The sequence below is a fragment of the Peromyscus maniculatus genome, chromosome 13 (genome assembly GCF_049852395.1).
Source record: "Peromyscus maniculatus bairdii isolate BWxNUB_F1_BW_parent chromosome 13, HU_Pman_BW_mat_3.1, whole genome shotgun sequence".
Taxonomy (NCBI): Eukaryota; Metazoa; Chordata; class Mammalia; order Rodentia; family Cricetidae; genus Peromyscus; species Peromyscus maniculatus.
Window position 1 is genome coordinate 19591591 of NC_134864.1, and position 19793 is coordinate 19611383.

The window sequence follows — 19793 nt, forward strand, 5'->3', positions numbered from 1 at the left end:
TAGCTCTTTGGTTAAGGGTGGGATTTTATGTCTACTTTCCTTCTCAGTGCTAGGACTTTTCACCAGAACATTTTCATAACACTAAAGCATTATATTATTAATAACATCCTCAAAGCAAAACAGGCTTTCATAAAATCATGTTAAATAAAAGTAGAAACCGTGTGCTGATAGATAAAATATTATCTTATTCTTTTATTTTGATTGAGATTAATAGAAACAAGTTGAAATTAGAGAAATCACACTACATTTCCTAGACAGCAAAGCAGACAAGTCTACTAACCAGTATCAGAAGAAACAGGAACGTCCCTGTTAAATTACACTCTTCGACTTCAAAACATGATCTTATAACCCACCAGTGTGGTACGAAATAAGGCTGGGGGAAGACCGTCCCTTTCTGTGCTGCAACTGTAAACTGTTGTTAGGAAAGATGCCAAGTACAAATGCATATTACATTAGAGACGTCAATGACATCACCATATCAGAATGTCCCCTAACAATACCACTTGCTGTTATTTGATCTAATATTACATATCTTCAAAAATTGTCATGTCGACATGACTCTAACAAGTAATTGTCAGAAATCAAATGTATCTATGGTCATGTGAAAGAAGGATACATTTTCATTTTGGACAAAGTAAAAGTATGTAAAAATGCAATTAACAAAGCCTCTGTCTGCATTGTCTCCACATTTTTCACATTCCCTTTCCCCAAAGTCCTCTTCATGGGGAACAGATCTGGGCAGAGCAGGTTGGACTACCTACTACCCAGGTATCAGGAAAGGGGATGGGTGATAAACCTGGGATGCTGTAGCAAAGTGAGGGGCCCACCTTCTCTCCTTGTTTAGTTGTGAAGAAAGTGGGCATTTGTCCCAGCCTTGGTCTTAAGCCTTGTAGTTACTTGAATTATAAATGTCTTTTATGTGAAAGAAAAGAAAAGAAAACCTACATAGCAATATGTTTCAGAGTTGTAAGGCCTGGTCCACTACATAAAGGGAGTGTGGAGGTGATAGTTAATCTCAATTGTCAGCTTGATGAGATCTAGAATCAACTGGATTCAATCAAACTCATCTCTGGGCATGTCTGTGGAGTATAAACCCTGTGAAGTTTGCTGAGTTGGTAAGATGTTCCCACTGTTAGTAACAACATCCCTTGGGCTTTGGGAACCTGGACGGTTTGAGAAAGAAGGCATAAGTTGAGCACAGCCTTCATTCACTGCTCTGTGTTTCCTGACTCTAAATGCAGTGAGACCAGCTGCTTCAGATTCTTTCAGCTTTGACTTTCCCTCCGTGAAGGACGGGACCTTTTCACTGTGAGTCAAAAAAAAAAAAAAACCCGTCTCCTTTCTGTTGCTTTTTTCATGGTCTTGTATCTCAGTAACAGGGGAGGGAACTAAGCCAGCAGCCAATAGGCTAACTGTTGAGCAACGGCCACAGCTGAAGGATATATATTCCTTCTGTGGGCTCCTTCTGTGGGCTCTGGTATTGCTCTCCACACTAAAGCCAGGGCAAGTTTTTAAATGATTGAACTTACATCATTCATTCCCTGTGCTAAGGATTGCTTTCCCTGAAAATAAATTCAAATTCCTTTCTCTGACCCCAGCTTACCACTCTGCACTCGTGCCTTTTCCCACTGTGTTCTAACTATACTGTTTTCTTTTATGAACTTTTCAGCAGATACAATAGAACATAAAAATTGAATATGTTAATAGAGTACCAACATAGTGCGTCCATGTAGGTATGCACTGTGCAATGTTTAAATCAAATTAAATAATCTGTTCCTTCAATCACTTTGACACATATCCAAGGCAAAACTTTCAATATCTCTTCTAGTTTCTTAAAATAAATTGGAATTATTGTTATGTATAGTTAATATATTGTGCAATAGTACACGAGAAAATTTTGTTCCTACCTCACTATCCATTGATCCAGACAACTTCATTTACCCTCTATTCTGCTGCTTTGGGATATATATAAACTCCATTTACTCTTGTTTATATGTGATCAAAATTCTACATTTTACATATGGTCAGGACGTGATCCTACCTTCTATGCCTAGCTTATTTCCTTTAACATAATGATCTCTACTTTGATCCATGAAGCCAAATACAAATACAGTCTGCTTTCTAATTTTAACACCATTAGCTATGTACATCATGGCTAAGCACCAAACATTGTTCTCCTCTCTCCTTAGCTGTGCAGGGTTGCTTTCTTTAATTAAATTCTAGGAATAGGATTGTGCCTATCTTATTTGCTACATGATATATCCTTCAATACTATTCGTGCTATGAATTAGTGTATATAATGATCAATGGATCCATGTCAAACTGTTCAGAAACTTTCTTAATGAAGATTTACCCAAGTATGGACTTGAACAACCATGATAAAAAGAAGAAAAAATAAATAAGGTTCTATTCTGAGTAATTTTAAGAAATAACCAATGTAAAATAAAAATTTTTAATTTAATAATAATTTTTAAAAGATCAGTGTGAGCTGCAGACTGAAGTCAATGCCAGTCTGGACAACTTAATGAGACCCTGTCTCCAAACAAAGAGTAAATGGGGGACTATGATAGAGCTCAGTAGTAAGGCTCTAGCTGAACACTCAAAAGGCTCTAGGCACTACCATAAATAAGATATGTATGTCTGTATATGTCTCAAAAAGAAAATGCATGATGGCACCTAGTACAGAGAGATACCAAAGAAGGAACTGGCAGATAAGAAAGGTCCCAATGAATGACCTTTTCCTCCTTGTGAGAAACTGAAATTTGCAAATTTGTGAATCTTCAAGAGCTGGCAATAATAAAAAGCAGGTGACAGTAGGAAGGATAAGTCCAGGAGCCGGGGATGTAGAGATTCCAAAAAGAACTATTTTCAACACAGGAGCCATACTATTGTCTGTGCCCTATCTCCACTCCCCAATGGAGTTCCCCTTTAGATAGCTCCCAGGTATTTTCATGGCATCTTACTTCCCTCTGCCTGGTCTCTGACATGCTTTTCTGTATATGAAGCCAGACAGAAGCACTGGAGAATGAAAACCATGAAAGAATCTTGACTATTCAGAGACAGATGTTTCCGGATAAATACTCAAGTTTTTGGAGCCCTGATGAAACAATTATAAAATGTCCCCATCACACTGTCCTAGAAGTTGCCAGATAACTTCCAGCTGCCCACAGTGATGAAAGAGTTATTAACCCATCTTTCATTTCCTCTCCTTCCTCCCTTGCTCAGTTCCCCACGCCATTGTATTTCTGGGGTTCCTTCCCAAACCAGTTACATACGATGAAATCCTCATCCTAATTGCTTCTTTAGTAGAAAACCAAGCCATATGTGTGTTGGCCATCACCAGCTTCATTAGAGCAGTGAGACTACTTGCAAGAGACCCTCCAGATCAGGCCTGTTGACTGGTGAGGTTCCCTCATAGGAGAAGCATGTGGAGAGGGTCAGTAGATAATCATAATGGTTGTCAAGTTCAGTGGATAGTGCTTGTAATGATTATTTATCAAATTGACACAAACTAGAGTGATTTGGGAAGAAGGAATCTCTGTTGAGGAATAGTCTCCCCCTGACTGACCTGTGAGTATGTCTATGGGAAATTTTTTGATTAATCATTGATATGGGAGGGCCCAGCCCCCCATGAGGTACTACTGAGTTGTATATAAGAAAGGCTAAGCAAGCCAGCCATGGAGAACAAACCAAATAAGCAGACTTCCTCCTGGCCTTTGTTTCAGTTCCTGCAGCCTTCAGTTTTGTCTGCTCTGGCTTTCCTTGATGATGGCCCCTGACCTGTCTTTTTCCTCTCTCTCTCTCTCTCTCTCTCTCAAAGAAGGAGAAGAAGAAGAAGAAGAAGAAGAAGAAGAAGAAGAAGAAGAAGAAGAAGAAGAAGAAGAAGAAGAAGAAGAAGAAGAAAAGAAATAACCATATATTGGCAGTGAATGCTAAGGACCCAAGTAGGAAAAAAAATGTTAGATAAACCTGAGAAAGAAGCAAGAGCAAATATCACATGGGTAGCAAAAACCCATTCCACAGCTAAATATACTTTAGGATATTACATATGTGTAGACAAAAGATAGAAATGTTTCTGTAAGGCCAATGCTTTAAGTGACATTGGAAGCACTCAACAGTCTACTCTTAAAAATTTGTGCTGAAACTGACTTCATAAAAGATATCAAGGTCTTAGTGACTATAAGTGCCATAGGCCATGTTAGAAGTCTCAACAGTTAATGTCTCAAAGCCTATTTTTATCAGACCCTTGGGTAGCATTCATGCAAAATGGTTCTATTTTTAACACCCCAAAACTTTGAACATATGAATTATGTGTGCATGTAATATCACAAATATTATAAATTATGATCCTGAATAAGTTAATCTATCCCCGTTTTTTCATCAGAAAAATGGAGGTAATATTGCATCATTATGTTATTTAAAGTATTAAACATTTTCATGCTTGTAGAGCACTTAGAAAAATGCATGGAACCTAATAAATAATAGAAATGAAATCACTATGTTTAAATACATTTTGATTATTCCTTCAAATATCTGTACTTCTCATTATATTATAGACATTATAGCATGGATCCCATTAGCAAACATTCAGTAAATGTTTAATACTTACAAATTAAAAGTATTTATATTAATAAAAAGAAGGGACCACAAAAACTCAAGATAAAATGACTTGAACAAATATAGACAGGTTAATCTAGTACTGATAAAATAAAAGCATTTATAAGATTAAATGAATTCATCCCCAGGGGGAAAAAACATTAATAACCTGGGAAAATGCTGAACAGTTGACAAGCACTTGCACATACATTATCTCATTTAAGCTCTGTAATCACACTTATGATGCCTGAAATTTAAAAGGTTTATGAGATTTACTTATGAGATCACATTTCTAATAAATCTTGCTGTCATCCCAAGTCCTAGTCAGGTGCTTCTTTCATAACATTTTTTTTAAATATCTATTTTCAATTCACTGAAGGAAAGAAAGGCACAGTAATTTCGTGACAGCGTGTACTAGTTGCCAAGCTCTATTCTAGGCATAGACGATACAGTAGTGTAAAAAAAAAAAATCAGAATCCCCTGCCCGTAGTAGAGCTTCCATTCTTTACATTCTGCTTTAAGAATAGATGTTTAGGAAGACAGCGCAGCAAGGAGTGAAGTAAGAGGAGAAAGGTGGTGAGAAACCAGATCACTTGCAAGCTTGTAAGTCATCGTCAAATCTTTTTTTCTCTTTGTTTTCAGTTGACCTGAGAATGAACTGAGGAGTCTGCACAAACGAGTGTCCAGATTTAACAAAATGTGGAAATAATAGTGCCATGATGACTCTGCTTCCAACTCACGTAGGGTAGAAGGAGAGTGAAAGAGGAGAAGCAGAGATCAGATCCACGTCGGCAGGTTGCTCCCGGGTTGCAGAGCAAAGAGCGCCGCTGTCTCAGAATTAAGCAGTGAAAGTGGCAAGGGAAGGCTGAACTCTGGCTGCATTTAAAAGGTTAATAGAACCCAAATTGATAGAAAGTGTGATGTAGGAGAGACAAGAAAGAGCAGCTAAGGGTGATTTAGGTGTGACCCCTTCATAATGGCAGACCCATAAACTGAGAAGAAACAGTCTATTGGCGGTGGCAGGCTTTGATGGCACATGATGGTACATAGTGCTTCGCTTCTGAAATGTAAACTGTGAAATTCATATTAGAATATTGGGGGTGTCGAGGAGCCATTTAGATACCCAAGTGTAAAGTTCAGAAAAATCTTCGAGGGATAATTGCAAAGTCTATTATGTTTTAGAATTATAAAGATTGTTATATGCATGTGTGTATATATGTATGTATATGTATGTGTCTTTATCATACACATGCAAAACACATATTTTTTTAAGATTGACTGAAAGAAACATGGCAAAGGAGGAAATTTCAAAAAGGCAAGTATCAAAACTGAACCCTGGCACTCCTCATGCTCAGGGGAAGAAGAGAGGAGAAGGGGTCAACAGCTAGCTCAGGCTGACGAAAGAGTGGGTGGTCAGAAATAAAGTTTATAGCCTGAGACATACATCAGTTTGTTGAAGAAAAAAATGTTGGACAATATTAAATGCCATATTCTCATTATTTATCTAGGGTTCTTGGGACAAATAGAAGAAGCAGACAACTCATAATGCACAGAAATTATAAAAATCGGAACATGTGATTCTGAAGATGCAAGCCTTGGTCAAGTTAAAATTGTCCTTCACATTTCTTCAATGCAAGTCAAGTGGACGTTAGTCCATTTCTCTCACTTATGTTACCAGAAGCGAACACTTAGAGTGAATAAAAAATAGCCAGGGAGAACATCTATTTCTATTCTAATAGAATTAGCCAAGGATTCTCTGTCCTGGAAAAAAAAATTAGTCTTATATATTTTCTTCATGCAAATAATAAAGCCTAAGTTGGTTCCAAATAGATTCTAGATCACTTTAAATCAGTGAAATCATTTTTGGAAGAAAGTCAAAAGCAGGACATAAAAAAAGAAATAGGCTGCAGATTATTTTTTTCAAGTAATCATCACCCCCATTGGCCCTGTGCTTGCTACTTGCCAAAATCACCACCCAAGCTCCCTTAAAGTGGCATTTTTATTTACCAAGTGATCTGTTCATGATTTTAAAATGATTCTGATAAGGTTAAGCTATTTATATTTTTCTTCTTTCTGACTTACAGTGGAAGAGGGTTTGGAGTAGAGCAGACATTAAAATACCCAGGAAGTTCTGGGGCAGTTGCATGAACTGAAAATGGGTCCAGAAATGATGAGGAAAGAATACTCCACCAAGGGCAAATGTGAAGATTTAATTAAAGATTATAAGAAGTTGCCCTTTGAATGTAAGTTTGGTTCATACTAGGGTATTTTTTCCCTTTAACTTGCTTTCTGTTTAATCACTCAAGTTTAATAAAAATAGAAAAAGAACAGATGTACCACCTGAAATAAAAAGCTGAACACTTTCTATGATTCATTCTGTAAGCACCTTTACCAATGCATATTTCTATGAACCTTATTACTAATGCTGATCAATTTATATTCAAAATACACCACATTTTCATCTATTGAAAGATCCCAGCATACTAGCTTAGCCTAACGCCATTTCAAGTAAGGTCTGAAAAGCGCAGGGTGTCTACAGCCGGCCTCCTGGCCCCAGAAAAGGGTACTAAAGGTCAGAAAAACAACTTGGAGCCAGGCAGCAGGCGTGTCAAGCTCGGGGGAAAAACCACGAGCTGCCCTGAGTTTGAACCCGGCCTCATTTGAATCGTCCAATCAGAGCCCTGTAAACCATGAGTTGCCCTGAGTTTGAACCCGCCCTCCTCGTGCTCCTGCTGCCCGACCCTATAAAAACCCTCCGCTCCAGCCCGGGGGCGCGCCAGTCTCTTGAGCTTCTTGAGGGACTGTGTTGCCCCGGGTACCCGTGTTCCTGAATAAAGCCTCTTGCTGTTTGCATCTGACTTGTGGTCTCGTGTGATCTCTGGGCGAGGGTCTCTCCAAAGGGAAGACTGCCTTCGGGGGTCTTTCATTTGGGGGCTCGTCCGGGATTAGAGACCCCCCGCCTCAGGACCACCGACCCACTGTCAGGAGGTAAGCCGGCCTTGGTGTATGTCGTTTCTGTCCTGTCAGAGTGTTGTCTGTTTGCGCGCCTGAATCGGTCTGGAATCAGTGGGGCTGAAGGAGCTGACGAGCTCGGACTTCGCCACTGCGACCCTGGAAGACGTTCCACGGGTCTCTGAAGTCCCCTTCTGGGGCACGGGAAGTCCCCTTCTGGGGCACGGGAAGTCCCCTTCGGGGGCACGGGAAGTCCCCTTCTGGGGCACGGGAAGTCCCCTTCGGGGGCACGGGAAGTGTTGTCGGTTTGTCTAAGTGTTGAATGTTGTCTGCTTGCGCGCCTGAATCGGTCTGGAGCCAGTGGGGCTGAAGGAGCTGACGAGCTCGGACTTCGCCACTGCGACCATGGAAGACGTTCCACGGGTCTCTGAAGTCCCCTTCTGGGGCACGGGAAGTCCCCTTCTGGGGCACGGGAAGTCCCCTTCGGGGGCACGGGAACTGTTGTCGGTTTGTCTGAATGTTAAATGTTATCTGTTTGCGCGCCTGAATCGGTCTGGAGCCAGTGGGGCTGAAGGAGCTGACGAGCTCGGACTTCGCCACTGCGACCCTGGAAGACGTTCCACGGGTCTCTGAAGTCCCCTTCTGGGGCACGGGAAGTCCCCTTCTGGGGCACGGGAAGTCCCCTTCGGGGGCACGGGAAGTCCCCTTCTGGGGCACGGGAAGTCCCCTTCGGGGGCACGGGAAGTCCCCTTCTGGGGCACGGGAAGTCCCCTTCGGGGGCACGGGAAGTCCCCTCTGGGGCACGGTTTTTCGGGGCCACCCCCGTATCAGAAGGATACGTGGTGCTGGCAGGGGACGGAGAATTCAAACACTCCGTGTCCCCATCTGAGTTTTTGCTTTCGGTTTTACACCGGAGCCGCGCAGCGAAACTGTTTCTTGTTTGTGGTGTCGGTTTGTTTTGCGTTCTTTGTATAATCCTTCTCCATCCAGGCACGGCGCCTCCTGTCATAGCGCCAGCCGCGATCCCGGCGGCTGCGCTCGTGGCGCCTCCTGTCATGGCGCCAGCTGCGGCCCTTCCAACGGCTGCGTTCGCGGCGCCTCCCGTCACGGCGCCGGCCGCAACCCCGGCGGCTGCGCTCGCGGCGCCTCCCGTCACGGCGCCGGCCGCGACCATCCCAGCGGCTGCGCTCGCGGCGCCTCCTGTCACGGCGCCGGCCGCGACCATCCCAGCGGCTGCGCTCGCGGCGCCTCCTGTCATGGCGCCGGCCGCGACCACCCCAGCGGTTGCGCTCGCGCTCGCAGCGGCTCCTGTCACTGCGCTCGCGGCGGCTCCTGTCACGGCTGAGCTCGCGGCGGCTCCTGTCAAGGCTGCGCTCACGGCGGCTCCTGTCACGGCGCCGGCTGCGACCTTCCCGGCGGCCGCCCCCCCCATGATGACCCCGCTCGCTGGGGACTCGGAGGAAGAAGAAAAGCAGAGAGTTTTCCTGGAGGCCTGGAAGCAGGTTCCGGGCGATGACGGGAGGCCAACCCAACTCCCAAATATCATCAATGCCGCCTTTCCCTTGACCCGCCCAGACTGGAACTTCAATACACCTGAAGGTAGGGAGCATCTACGTCTCTATCGCCAGTTGCTCTTAGCGGGTCTCCGAGCGGCCGCCAGAAGGCCTACCAATTTGGCTCAGGAAAGGAAAAAGAAAAAGGAAAGGAAAGGAAAGGAAAGGAAAGGAAAGGAAAGGAAAGGAAAGGAAAGGAAAGGAAAGGAAAGGAAAGGAAAGGAAAGGAAAGGAAAGGAAAGGAAAGGAAAGGAAGAATCACCCGCTGCATTTTTAGAGAAGCTGAAGGAGGCTTATCCAGACCAGTCTAGCTCAGATATCCGAACCAAATTGCAGCGGTTGGAAAGTTTGCAAGCGCTAGGTTTGCCAGATTTATTGAAGGAAGCAGAGAAAGTGTTCAATAAGAGAGAAACTCCTGAGGAGCGTGAGGAAAGGAGATGGCAGAAACGTGAGGAAAGGGACAAGAAACAACATAGGGAGATGAAAAAGGTTTTGGCCGCCGTTGTGTCTCAGGGACAGCGGAGAGAGGGAGATAGGTTGGGAGAGCGAAGGAGGCCACCCCTTGATAAAGATCAATGTGCTTACTGTAAGAAGAAGGGACCAAGAGTCACAGGTCCTAAAGGAGACCCCCTACAAATCCTTGCCCTCAGTTTAGAGGAAGAATACCGTTTGTTTGAGGCAGAACCCACGGAGAAGTCACCTGAGGAGCTACAGAACTGGCTGAGGGAGTTTCCTCAGGCCTGGGCAGAGACTGGGGGCTTGGGGTTGGCACGCGATCAGCCACCGCTGATGATCTCACTAAAGGCCTCCGCGACTCCCGTTTCAATCAGACAGTACTCAATGTCACGGGAAGCTCATGAGGGGATCAAGCCCCATATTCAGAGGCTCCTGGATCAAGGGGTGTTAAAGCCCTGCCAGTCACCTTGGAACACCCCTCTCTTGCCTGTTAAGAAACCGGGGACAGGAGACGATAATCTCCATCCCCCCTCCTCGGAACCCCCACCAAGTTTGAGAATTCCTGGATACGGCTGGGTACTGCCGCCTTTGGATTCCTGGCTTTGCCGAACTGGCAGCCCCATTATACCCCCTCACTAAACCAGGGACCATGTTCCAATGGGAAGAGAAACATCGGAAAGCGTTTCAACAGATCAAAAAGGCCTTACTCGAGGCCCCGGCTCTGGGTCTGCCAGATCTAACCAAGCCCTTTGAGCTGTTTGTGGATGAGAACTCAGGCTACAGGATGGCCTCCATGCTTCCGCATGGTGGCAGCCATTGCCGTATTACTCAAAGATGCCGGAAAACTGACTCTGGGACAACCATTGACTGTGCTGGCCTCCCATGCAGTGGAGGCCTTGGTCCGACAACCACCGGACAGATGGCTTTCTAACGCCAGAATGACTAACTATCAGGCCTTACTGCTGGACTCAGACCGGGTAAATTTCGGGACCACAGCCTGAGAGAGACCCCGTGCCCTATAGCCCAGAAGACCATGAGCTAGCAAAGAAAATGGGGGCGGACTGGGAACAAAGAAGACAGGCATATATACTAGGGGACCGGATGGTCATGCCAACCTCCCATACCCGATATATGCTGAGATTCCTCCATGCATTGACCCATTTGAGCAAAAACAAGATGAAGACCTTATTAGACAGAGAAAACACCTGGGCAGTGCTGCTAAACCAGGATCAGGTACTCCAGCAGGTAACTTCTACCTGCCCAGCCTGTGCTCAAGTCAACGCAGGAAAGGTTCATCTAAACAAGGGGGCCCGCCAAAGAGGCCATCGTCCTGGTGTTCATTGGGAAATAGACTTTGTCTCCTAGTCTTCGTGGACACCTTTTCTGGATGGATCGAGGCATTTCCAACCAAGAATGAGACGGCTAACGTGGTAACAAAGAAACTGTTGGAAGAAATCTTCCCCAGGTATGGGATGCCTCAAATATTGGGGTCGGATAACGGGCCTGCCTTCGTCTCCCAGGTAAGTCAGAAGGTGGCCAAACTATTGGGGGTTGATTGGAAACTCCATTGTGCATACCGCCCCCAGAGCTCAGGACAGGTAGAACGAGCTAATAGAACAATTAAGGAGACTCTAACCAAATTAACGCTTGCAACTGGCACTAGAGATTGGGTGCTCCTACTTCCCTTAGCTCTCTATCGAGCCCGAAATACCCCCGGCCCACACGGCCTAACCCCTTTTGAGATCATATATGGGGCCCCACCTCCTGTTGTAGACTTTCTCCATCCTGATATTTCCTCTCTTGCCACCACCCCTACTTTAGAAGCACATCTTCAAGCCCTCCAGTTGGTGCAGAGGGAGGTCTGGAAGCCCCTGGCCAAGGCTTATCAGGAGCAGCTAGACAAGCCGGTGGTGCCCCACCCCTTCCAGATCGGGGACTCCGTTTGGGTCCGACGACACCAGACCAAGAGCCTGGAATCACGGTGGAAGGGGCCCTACACTGTCTTGCTGACCACCCCCACTGCACTCAAGGTCGACGGGATTGCTGCATGGATCCACGCCTCTCATGTGAAGACTGCCAGGGAACCCGACCCAGCAGGATCCAGAAAGTCAACATGGACAGTGCGCCATACACGAAACCCCTTAAAAATAAGGTTGACCCGCGGCTCCTCTTCCTCCCCCTCCTCTTAATCTCTACCTACCCCCAGGGGACTAGGGCGGCAGAGAGCCCGCACCTAGCTAAGAGGCTCACTTGGCAGGTCATCTCACAAACTGGGGAGACGGTCTGGCAAACGACCGCCTTTCACACCCCCTTTACATGGTGGCCTAACTTACATCCAGATCTCTGCCAATTAGCAGCAGGGTCAGAGGACTGGGACATCCCTACCACTGACCCCATGAACCCCAGAGCACCAGACGTCTGTCAGGATGGTAAGGGAACTTGCAAATGTAGTGACGGGAGATACGGATGTGGCCACCCTGAAGCCAGGGCAGCCCTGTCACAACTATCCTTCTACGTCTGCCCCCGGGATGGTAGGGACAGAAAGCTGATTAGCCAATGTGGGGGTTATGAAAGTTACTTCTGTAAAGCATGGGGATGTGAAACAACTGGCAATACCTATTGGAAGCCTTCGTCCACTTGGGACCTCATTAGGGTAAAAAGGACTACCCAAGGGGAAAGCCGCACATGGCGCCCACTCACCCGAGCACATTGTTGGGGTTTCCCAGGCGAGCTTAGTACATACTGGGAGGGGGAGGGCCCCTGTATAAACTTCATCTGCAACCCCCTAAACATATCCTTTACTCAGAAAGGAAGGGGGACGGCACAAGATTGGATTAAAGGAAAAACATGGGGACTTAGATTTTTCATGACAGGACAGGACCAGGGATTTACCTTTATGATTAAACTTAAAATTGAGGAGCCCTCCGCCTCTATAGGCCCCAACCAGGTTCTCGCTGACCAAAAGCGCCCCTCTTTACCTGCTCCAGCACCCCCGAGGGCTACCACCCGACCCAATTCGGTCATTCGCCCAAGCACGGCTCCGAATGCCGCTGTAACCCCAGTCACCCTCCAACCACCCAGACCCGGTACGGGAGACCGGCTATTGAATCTTATAGAGGGCGCTTACTCAGCCCTCAATGTTACCAGCCCAAATCGGACTCAGGAGTGCTGGTTATGCCTAGTTTCCACACCTCCCTATTATGAGGGGGTGGCTGTAGTCGGAAGTTTCACCAATTCCTCTTCACCCCCATCAGGATGTGCCTCAACACCTCAGCATAAGCTTACAATCTCCGAGGTGTCAGGACAAGGACCAATTTATCAGGGAACATGTTTCTATTGTTCAGACCTTGGTATTGACCCAACAATACCAACGACTCAACCAGGTGGAAATGGAGCCACATCCCTATTCTTCCCCATGAATGGAGGATTCCATTCCCTGAGATAAGAAAATGGGGGAATGAAAGATCCCAGCATACTAGCTTAGCCTAACGCCATTTCAAGTAAGGTCTGAAAAGCGCAGGGTGTCTACAGCCGGCCTCCTGGCCCCAGAAAAGGGTACTAAAGGTCAGAAAAACAACTTGGAGCCAGGCAGCAGGCGTGTCAAGCTCGGGGGAAAAACCACGAGCTGCCCTGAGTTTGAACCCGGCCTCATTTGAATCGTCCAATCAGAGCCCTGTAAACCATGAGTTGCCCTGAGTTTGAACCCGCCCTCCTCGTGCTCCTGCTGCCCGACCCTATAAAAACCCTCCGCTCCAGCCCGGGGGCGCGCCAGTCTCTTGAGCTTCTTGAGGGACTGTGTTGCCCCGGGTACCCGTGTTCCTGAATAAAGCCTCTTGCTGTTTGCATCTGACTTGTGGTCTCGTGTGATCTCTGGGCGAGGGTCTCTCCAAAGGGAAGACTGCCTTCGGGGGTCTTTCATTTGGGGGCTCGTCCGGGATTAGAGACCCCCCGCCTCAGGACCACCGACCCACTGTCAGGAGGTAAGCCGGCCTTGGTGTATGTCGTTTCTGTCCTGTCAGAGTGTTGTCTGTTTGCGCGCCTGAATCGGTCTGGAATCAGTGGGGCTGAAGGAGCTGACGAGCTCGGACTTCGCCACTGCGACCCTGGAAGACGTTCCACGGGTCTCTGAAGTCCCCTTCTGGGGCACGGGAAGTCCCCTTCTGGGGCACGGGAAGTCCCCTTCGGGGGCACGGGAAGTCCCCTTCTGGGGCACGGGAAGTCCCCTTCGGGGGCACGGGAAGTGTTGTCGGTTTGTCTAAGTGTTGAATGTTGTCTGCTTGCGCGCCTGAATCGGTCTGGAGCCAGTGGGGCTGAAGGAGCTGACGAGCTCGGACTTCGCCACTGCGACCATGGAAGACGTTCCACGGGTCTCTGAAGTCCCCTTCTGGGGCACGGGAAGTCCCCTTCTGGGGCACGGGAAGTCCCCTTCGGGGGCACGGGAACTGTTGTCGGTTTGTCTGAATGTTAAATGTTATCTGTTTGCGCGCCTGAATCGGTCTGGAGCCAGTGGGGCTGAAGGAGCTGACGAGCTCGGACTTCGCCACTGCGACCCTGGAAGACGTTCCACGGGTCTCTGAAGTCCCCTTCTGGGGCACGGGAAGTCCCCTTCTGGGGCACGGGAAGTCCCCTTCGGGGGCACGGGAAGTCCCCTTCTGGGGCACGGGAAGTCCCCTTCGGGGGCACGGGAAGTCCCCTTCTGGGGCACGGGAAGTCCCCTTCGGGGGCACGGGAAGTCCCCTCTGGGGCACGGTTTTTCGGGGCCACCCCCGTATCAGAAGGATACGTGGTGCTGGCAGGGGACGGAGAATTCAAACACTCCGTGTCCCCATCTGAGTTTTTGCTTTCGGTTTTACACCGGAGCCGCGCAGCGAAACTGTTTCTTGTTTGTGGTGTCGGTTTGTTTTGCGTTCTTTGTATAATCCTTCTCCATCCAGGCACGGCGCCTCCTGTCATAGCGCCAGCCGCGATCCCGGCGGCTGCGCTCGTGGCGCCTCCTGTCATGGCGCCAGCTGCGGCCCTTCCAACGGCTGCGTTCGCGGCGCCTCCCGTCACGGCGCCGGCCGCAACCCCGGCGGCTGCGCTCGCGGCGCCTCCCGTCACGGCGCCGGCCGCGACCATCCCAGCGGCTGCGCTCGCGGCGCCTCCTGTCACGGCGCCGGCCGCGACCATCCCAGCGGCTGCGCTCGCGGCGCCTCCTGTCATGGCGCCGGCCGCGACCACCCCAGCGGTTGCGCTCGCGCTCGCAGCGGCTCCTGTCACTGCGCTCGCGGCGGCTCCTGTCACGGCTGAGCTCGCGGCGGCTCCTGTCAAGGCTGCGCTCACGGCGGCTCCTGTCACGGCGCCGGCTGCGACCTTCCCGGCGGCCGCCCCCCCCATGATGACCCCGCTCGCTGGGGACTCGGAGGAAGAAGAAAAGCAGAGAGTTTTCCTGGAGGCCTGGAAGCAGGTTCCGGGCGATGACGGGAGGCCAACCCAACTCCCAAATATCATCAATGCCGCCTTTCCCTTGACCCGCCCAGACTGGAACTTCAATACACCTGAAGGTAGGGAGCATCTACGTCTCTATCGCCAGTTGCTCTTAGCGGGTCTCCGAGCGGCCGCCAGAAGGCCTACCAATTTGGCTCAGGAAAGGAAAAAGAAAAAGGAAAGGAAAGGAAAGGAAAGGAAAGGAAAGGAAAGGAAAGGAAAGGAAAGGAAAGGAAAGGAAAGGAAAGGAAAGGAAAGGAAAGGAAAGGAAAGGAAGAATCACCCGCTGCATTTTTAGAGAAGCTGAAGGAGGCTTATCCAGACCAGTCTAGCTCAGATATCCGAACCAAATTGCAGCGGTTGGAAAGTTTGCAAGCGCTAGGTTTGCCAGATTTATTGAAGGAAGCAGAGAAAGTGTTCAATAAGAGAGAAACTCCTGAGGAGCGTGAGGAAAGGAGATGGCAGAAACGTGAGGAAAGGGACAAGAAACAACATAGGGAGATGAAAAAGGTTTTGGCCGCCGTTGTGTCTCAGGGACAGCGGAGAGAGGGAGATAGGTTGGGAGAGCGAAGGAGGCCACCCCTTGATAAAGATCAATGTGCTTACTGTAAGAAGAAGGGACCAAGAGTCACAGGTCCTAAAGGAGACCCCCTACAAATCCTTGCCCTCAGTTTAGAGGAAGAATACCGTTTGTTTGAGGCAGAACCCACGGAGAAGTCACCTGAGGAGCTACAGAACTGGCTGAGGGAGTTTCCTCAGGCCTGGGCAGAGACTGGGGGCTTGGGGTTGGCACGCGATCAGCCACCGCTGATGATCTCACTAAAGGCCTCCGCGACTCCCGTTTCAATCAGACAGTACTCAATGTCACGGGAAGCTCATGAGGGGATCAAGCCCCATATTCAGAGGCTCCTGGATCAAGGGGTGTTAAAGCCCTGCCAGTCACCTTGGAACACCCCTCTCTTGCCTGTTAAGAAACCGGGGACAGGAGACGATAATCTCCATCCCCCCTCCTCGGAACCCCCACCAAGTTTGAGAATTCCTGGATACGGCTGGGTACTGCCGCCTTTGGATTCCTGGCTTTGCCGAACTGGCAGCCCCATTATACCCCCTCACTAAACCAGGGACCATGTTCCAATGGGAAGAGAAACATCGGAAAGCGTTTCAACAGATCAAAAAGGCCTTACTCGAGGCCCCGGCTCTGGGTCTGCCAGATCTAACCAAGCCCTTTGAGCTGTTTGTGGATGAGAACTCAGGCTACAGGATGGCCTCCATGCTTCCGCATGGTGGCAGCCATTGCCGTATTACTCAAAGATGCCGGAAAACTGACTCTGGGACAACCATTGACTGTGCTGGCCTCCCATGCAGTGGAGGCCTTGGTCCGACAACCACCGGACAGATGGCTTTCTAACGCCAGAATGACTAACTATCAGGCCTTACTGCTGGACTCAGACCGGGTAAATTTCGGGACCACAGCCTGAGAGAGACCCCGTGCCCTATAGCCCAGAAGACCATGAGCTAGCAAAGAAAATGGGGGCGGACTGGGAACAAAGAAGACAGGCATATATACTAGGGGACCGGATGGTCATGCCAACCTCCCATACCCGATATATGCTGAGATTCCTCCATGCATTGACCCATTTGAGCAAAAACAAGATGAAGACCTTATTAGACAGAGAAAACACCTGGGCAGTGCTGCTAAACCAGGATCAGGTACTCCAGCAGGTAACTTCTACCTGCCCAGCCTGTGCTCAAGTCAACGCAGGAAAGGTTCATCTAAACAAGGGGGCCCGCCAAAGAGGCCATCGTCCTGGTGTTCATTGGGAAATAGACTTTGTCTCCTAGTCTTCGTGGACACCTTTTCTGGATGGATCGAGGCATTTCCAACCAAGAATGAGACGGCTAACGTGGTAACAAAGAAACTGTTGGAAGAAATCTTCCCCAGGTATGGGATGCCTCAAATATTGGGGTCGGATAACGGGCCTGCCTTCGTCTCCCAGGTAAGTCAGAAGGTGGCCAAACTATTGGGGGTTGATTGGAAACTCCATTGTGCATACCGCCCCCAGAGCTCAGGACAGGTAGAACGAGCTAATAGAACAATTAAGGAGACTCTAACCAAATTAACGCTTGCAACTGGCACTAGAGATTGGGTGCTCCTACTTCCCTTAGCTCTCTATCGAGCCCGAAATACCCCCGGCCCACACGGCCTAACCCCTTTTGAGATCATATATGGGGCCCCACCTCCTGTTGTAGACTTTCTCCATCCTGATATTTCCTCTCTTGCCACCACCCCTACTTTAGAAGCACATCTTCAAGCCCTCCAGTTGGTGCAGAGGGAGGTCTGGAAGCCCCTGGCCAAGGCTTATCAGGAGCAGCTAGACAAGCCGGTGGTGCCCCACCCCTTCCAGATCGGGGACTCCGTTTGGGTCCGACGACACCAGACCAAGAGCCTGGAATCACGGTGGAAGGGGCCCTACACTGTCTTGCTGACCACCCCCACTGCACTCAAGGTCGACGGGATTGCTGCATGGATCCACGCCTCTCATGTGAAGACTGCCAGGGAACCCGACCCAGCAGGATCCAGAAAGTCAACATGGACAGTGCGCCATACACGAAACCCCTTAAAAATAAGGTTGACCCGCGGCTCCTCTTCCTCCCCCTCCTCTTAATCTCTACCTACCCCCAGGGGACTAGGGCGGCAGAGAGCCCGCACCTAGCTAAGAGGCTCACTTGGCAGGTCATCTCACAAACTGGGGAGACGGTCTGGCAAACGACCGCCTTTCACACCCCCTTTACATGGTGGCCTAACTTACATCCAGATCTCTGCCAATTAGCAGCAGGGTCAGAGGACTGGGACATCCCTACCACTGACCCCATGAACCCCAGAGCACCAGACGTCTGTCAGGATGGTAAGGGAACTTGCAAATGTAGTGACGGGAGATACGGATGTGGCCACCCTGAAGCCAGGGCAGCCCTGTCACAACTATCCTTCTACGTCTGCCCCCGGGATGGTAGGGACAGAAAGCTGATTAGCCAATGTGGGGGTTATGAAAGTTACTTCTGTAAAGCATGGGGATGTGAAACAACTGGCAATACCTATTGGAAGCCTTCGTCCACTTGGGACCTCATTAGGGTAAAAAGGACTACCCAAGGGGAAAGCCGCACATGGCGCCCACTCACCCGAGCACATTGTTGGGGTTTCCCAGGCGAGCTTAGTACATACTGGGAGGGGGAGGGCCCCTGTATAAACTTCATCTGCAACCCCCTAAACATATCCTTTACTCAGAAAGGAAGGGGGACGGCACAAGATTGGATTAAAGGAAAAACATGGGGACTTAGATTTTTCATGACAGGACAGGACCAGGGATTTACCTTTATGATTAAACTTAAAATTGAGGAGCCCTCCGCCTCTATAGGCCCCAACCAGGTTCTCGCTGACCAAAAGCGCCCCTCTTTACCTGCTCCAGCACCCCCGAGGGCTACCACCCGACCCAATTCGGTCATTCGCCCAAGCACGGCTCCGAATGCCGCTGTAACCCCAGTCACCCTCCAACCACCCAGACCCGGTACGGGAGACCGGCTATTGAATCTTATAGAGGGCGCTTACTCAGCCCTCAATGTTACCAGCCCAAATCGGACTCAGGAGTGCTGGTTATGCCTAGTTTCCACACCTCCCTATTATGAGGGGGTGGCTGTAGTCGGAAGTTTCACCAATTCCTCTTCACCCCCATCAGGATGTGCCTCAACACCTCAGCATAAGCTTACAATCTCCGAGGTGTCAGGACAAGGACCAATTTATCAGGGAACATGTTTCTATTGTTCAGACCTTGGTATTGACCCAACAATACCAACGACTCAACCAGGTGGAAATGGAGCCACATCCCTATTCTTCCCCATGAATGGAGGATTCCATTCCCTGAGATAAGAAAATGGGGGAATGAAAGATCCCAGCATACTAGCTTAGCCTAACGCCATTTCAAGTAAGGTCTGAAAAGCGCAGGGTGTCTACAGCCGGCCTCCTGGCCCCAGAAAAGGGTACTAAAGGTCAGAAAAACAACTTGGAGCCAGGCAGCAGGCGTGTCAAGCTCGGGGGAAAAACCACGAGCTGCCCTGAGTTTGAACCCGGCCTCATTTGAATCGTCCAATCAGAGCCCTGTAAACCATGAGTTGCCCTGAGTTTGAACCCGCCCTCCTCGTGCTCCTGCTGCCCGACCCTATAAAAACCCTCCGCTCCAGCCTGGGGGCGCGCCAGTCTCTTGAGCTTCTTGAGGGACTGTGTTGCCCCGGGTACCCGTGTTCCTGAATAAAGCCTCTTGCTGTTTGCATCTGACTCGTGGTCTCGGTGTGATCTCTGGGCGAGGGTCTCTCCAGAGGGAAGACTGCCTTCGGGGGTCTTTCACTATCAACCCAAAAAACCCACCAAAAACATCCAAATAATCTCTCTTTATGATTGTCAGTCAAGTTTTTGTGAACACATCCTCAATTCCCCCTGGAATTACTCTTTCTGGATGGCAAAGTGCATATTGTCATAGGAGTTCAAATTCCTCTGTTCACCACCAAAATGATGAAGTTCAGAAATGGAAAGATAGCTAAGAATCAAAAGTTCTTCTAAAACTATAACCATCTCTGTTATCATTTTATTCAAAGGTTTTAAAAATATCTAAAAACAAAAGCATAGACTATCTGTCATTTTACTTTGTTCTACAAAATGGTTCTAGAGAACCATCATGGAAAAAAAAATCAAAGTATTAAGTTTCCAAAAAAGCTAGCACC

At 48.8% G+C, this 19793-nt stretch overlaps 1 protein-coding gene across 1 annotated transcript; it reads left to right on the forward strand.

Moving 5' to 3' along the window:
- The first annotated feature begins 14757 nt into the window (after nucleotides 1-14757).
- On the forward strand, nucleotides 14758-19046 carry LOC143268340 (uncharacterized). Its single transcript, XM_076550509.1, has 2 exons — nucleotides 14758-15100; nucleotides 17322-19046. Exons 1-2 carry the CDS (start codon nucleotides 14758-14760, stop codon nucleotides 17687-17689), a joined length of 711 nt encoding a protein of 236 aa, XP_076406624.1. The 3' UTR covers nucleotides 17690-19046.
- Nucleotides 19047-19793: the final 747 nt, after the last annotated feature.

Bases quoted from the DNA above. Each gene is read 5' to 3' on its own strand.
- LOC143268340 (XM_076550509.1), top strand. From the start codon at position 14,758: ATGGCGCCGGCCGCGACCACCCCAGCGGTTGCGCTCGCGCTCGCAGCG. The intron at 15,101-17,321 runs GTAGGGAGCATC...CCCCTACTTTAG, and splicing joins GAACTTCAATACACCTGAAG to AAGCACATCTTCAAGCCCTC.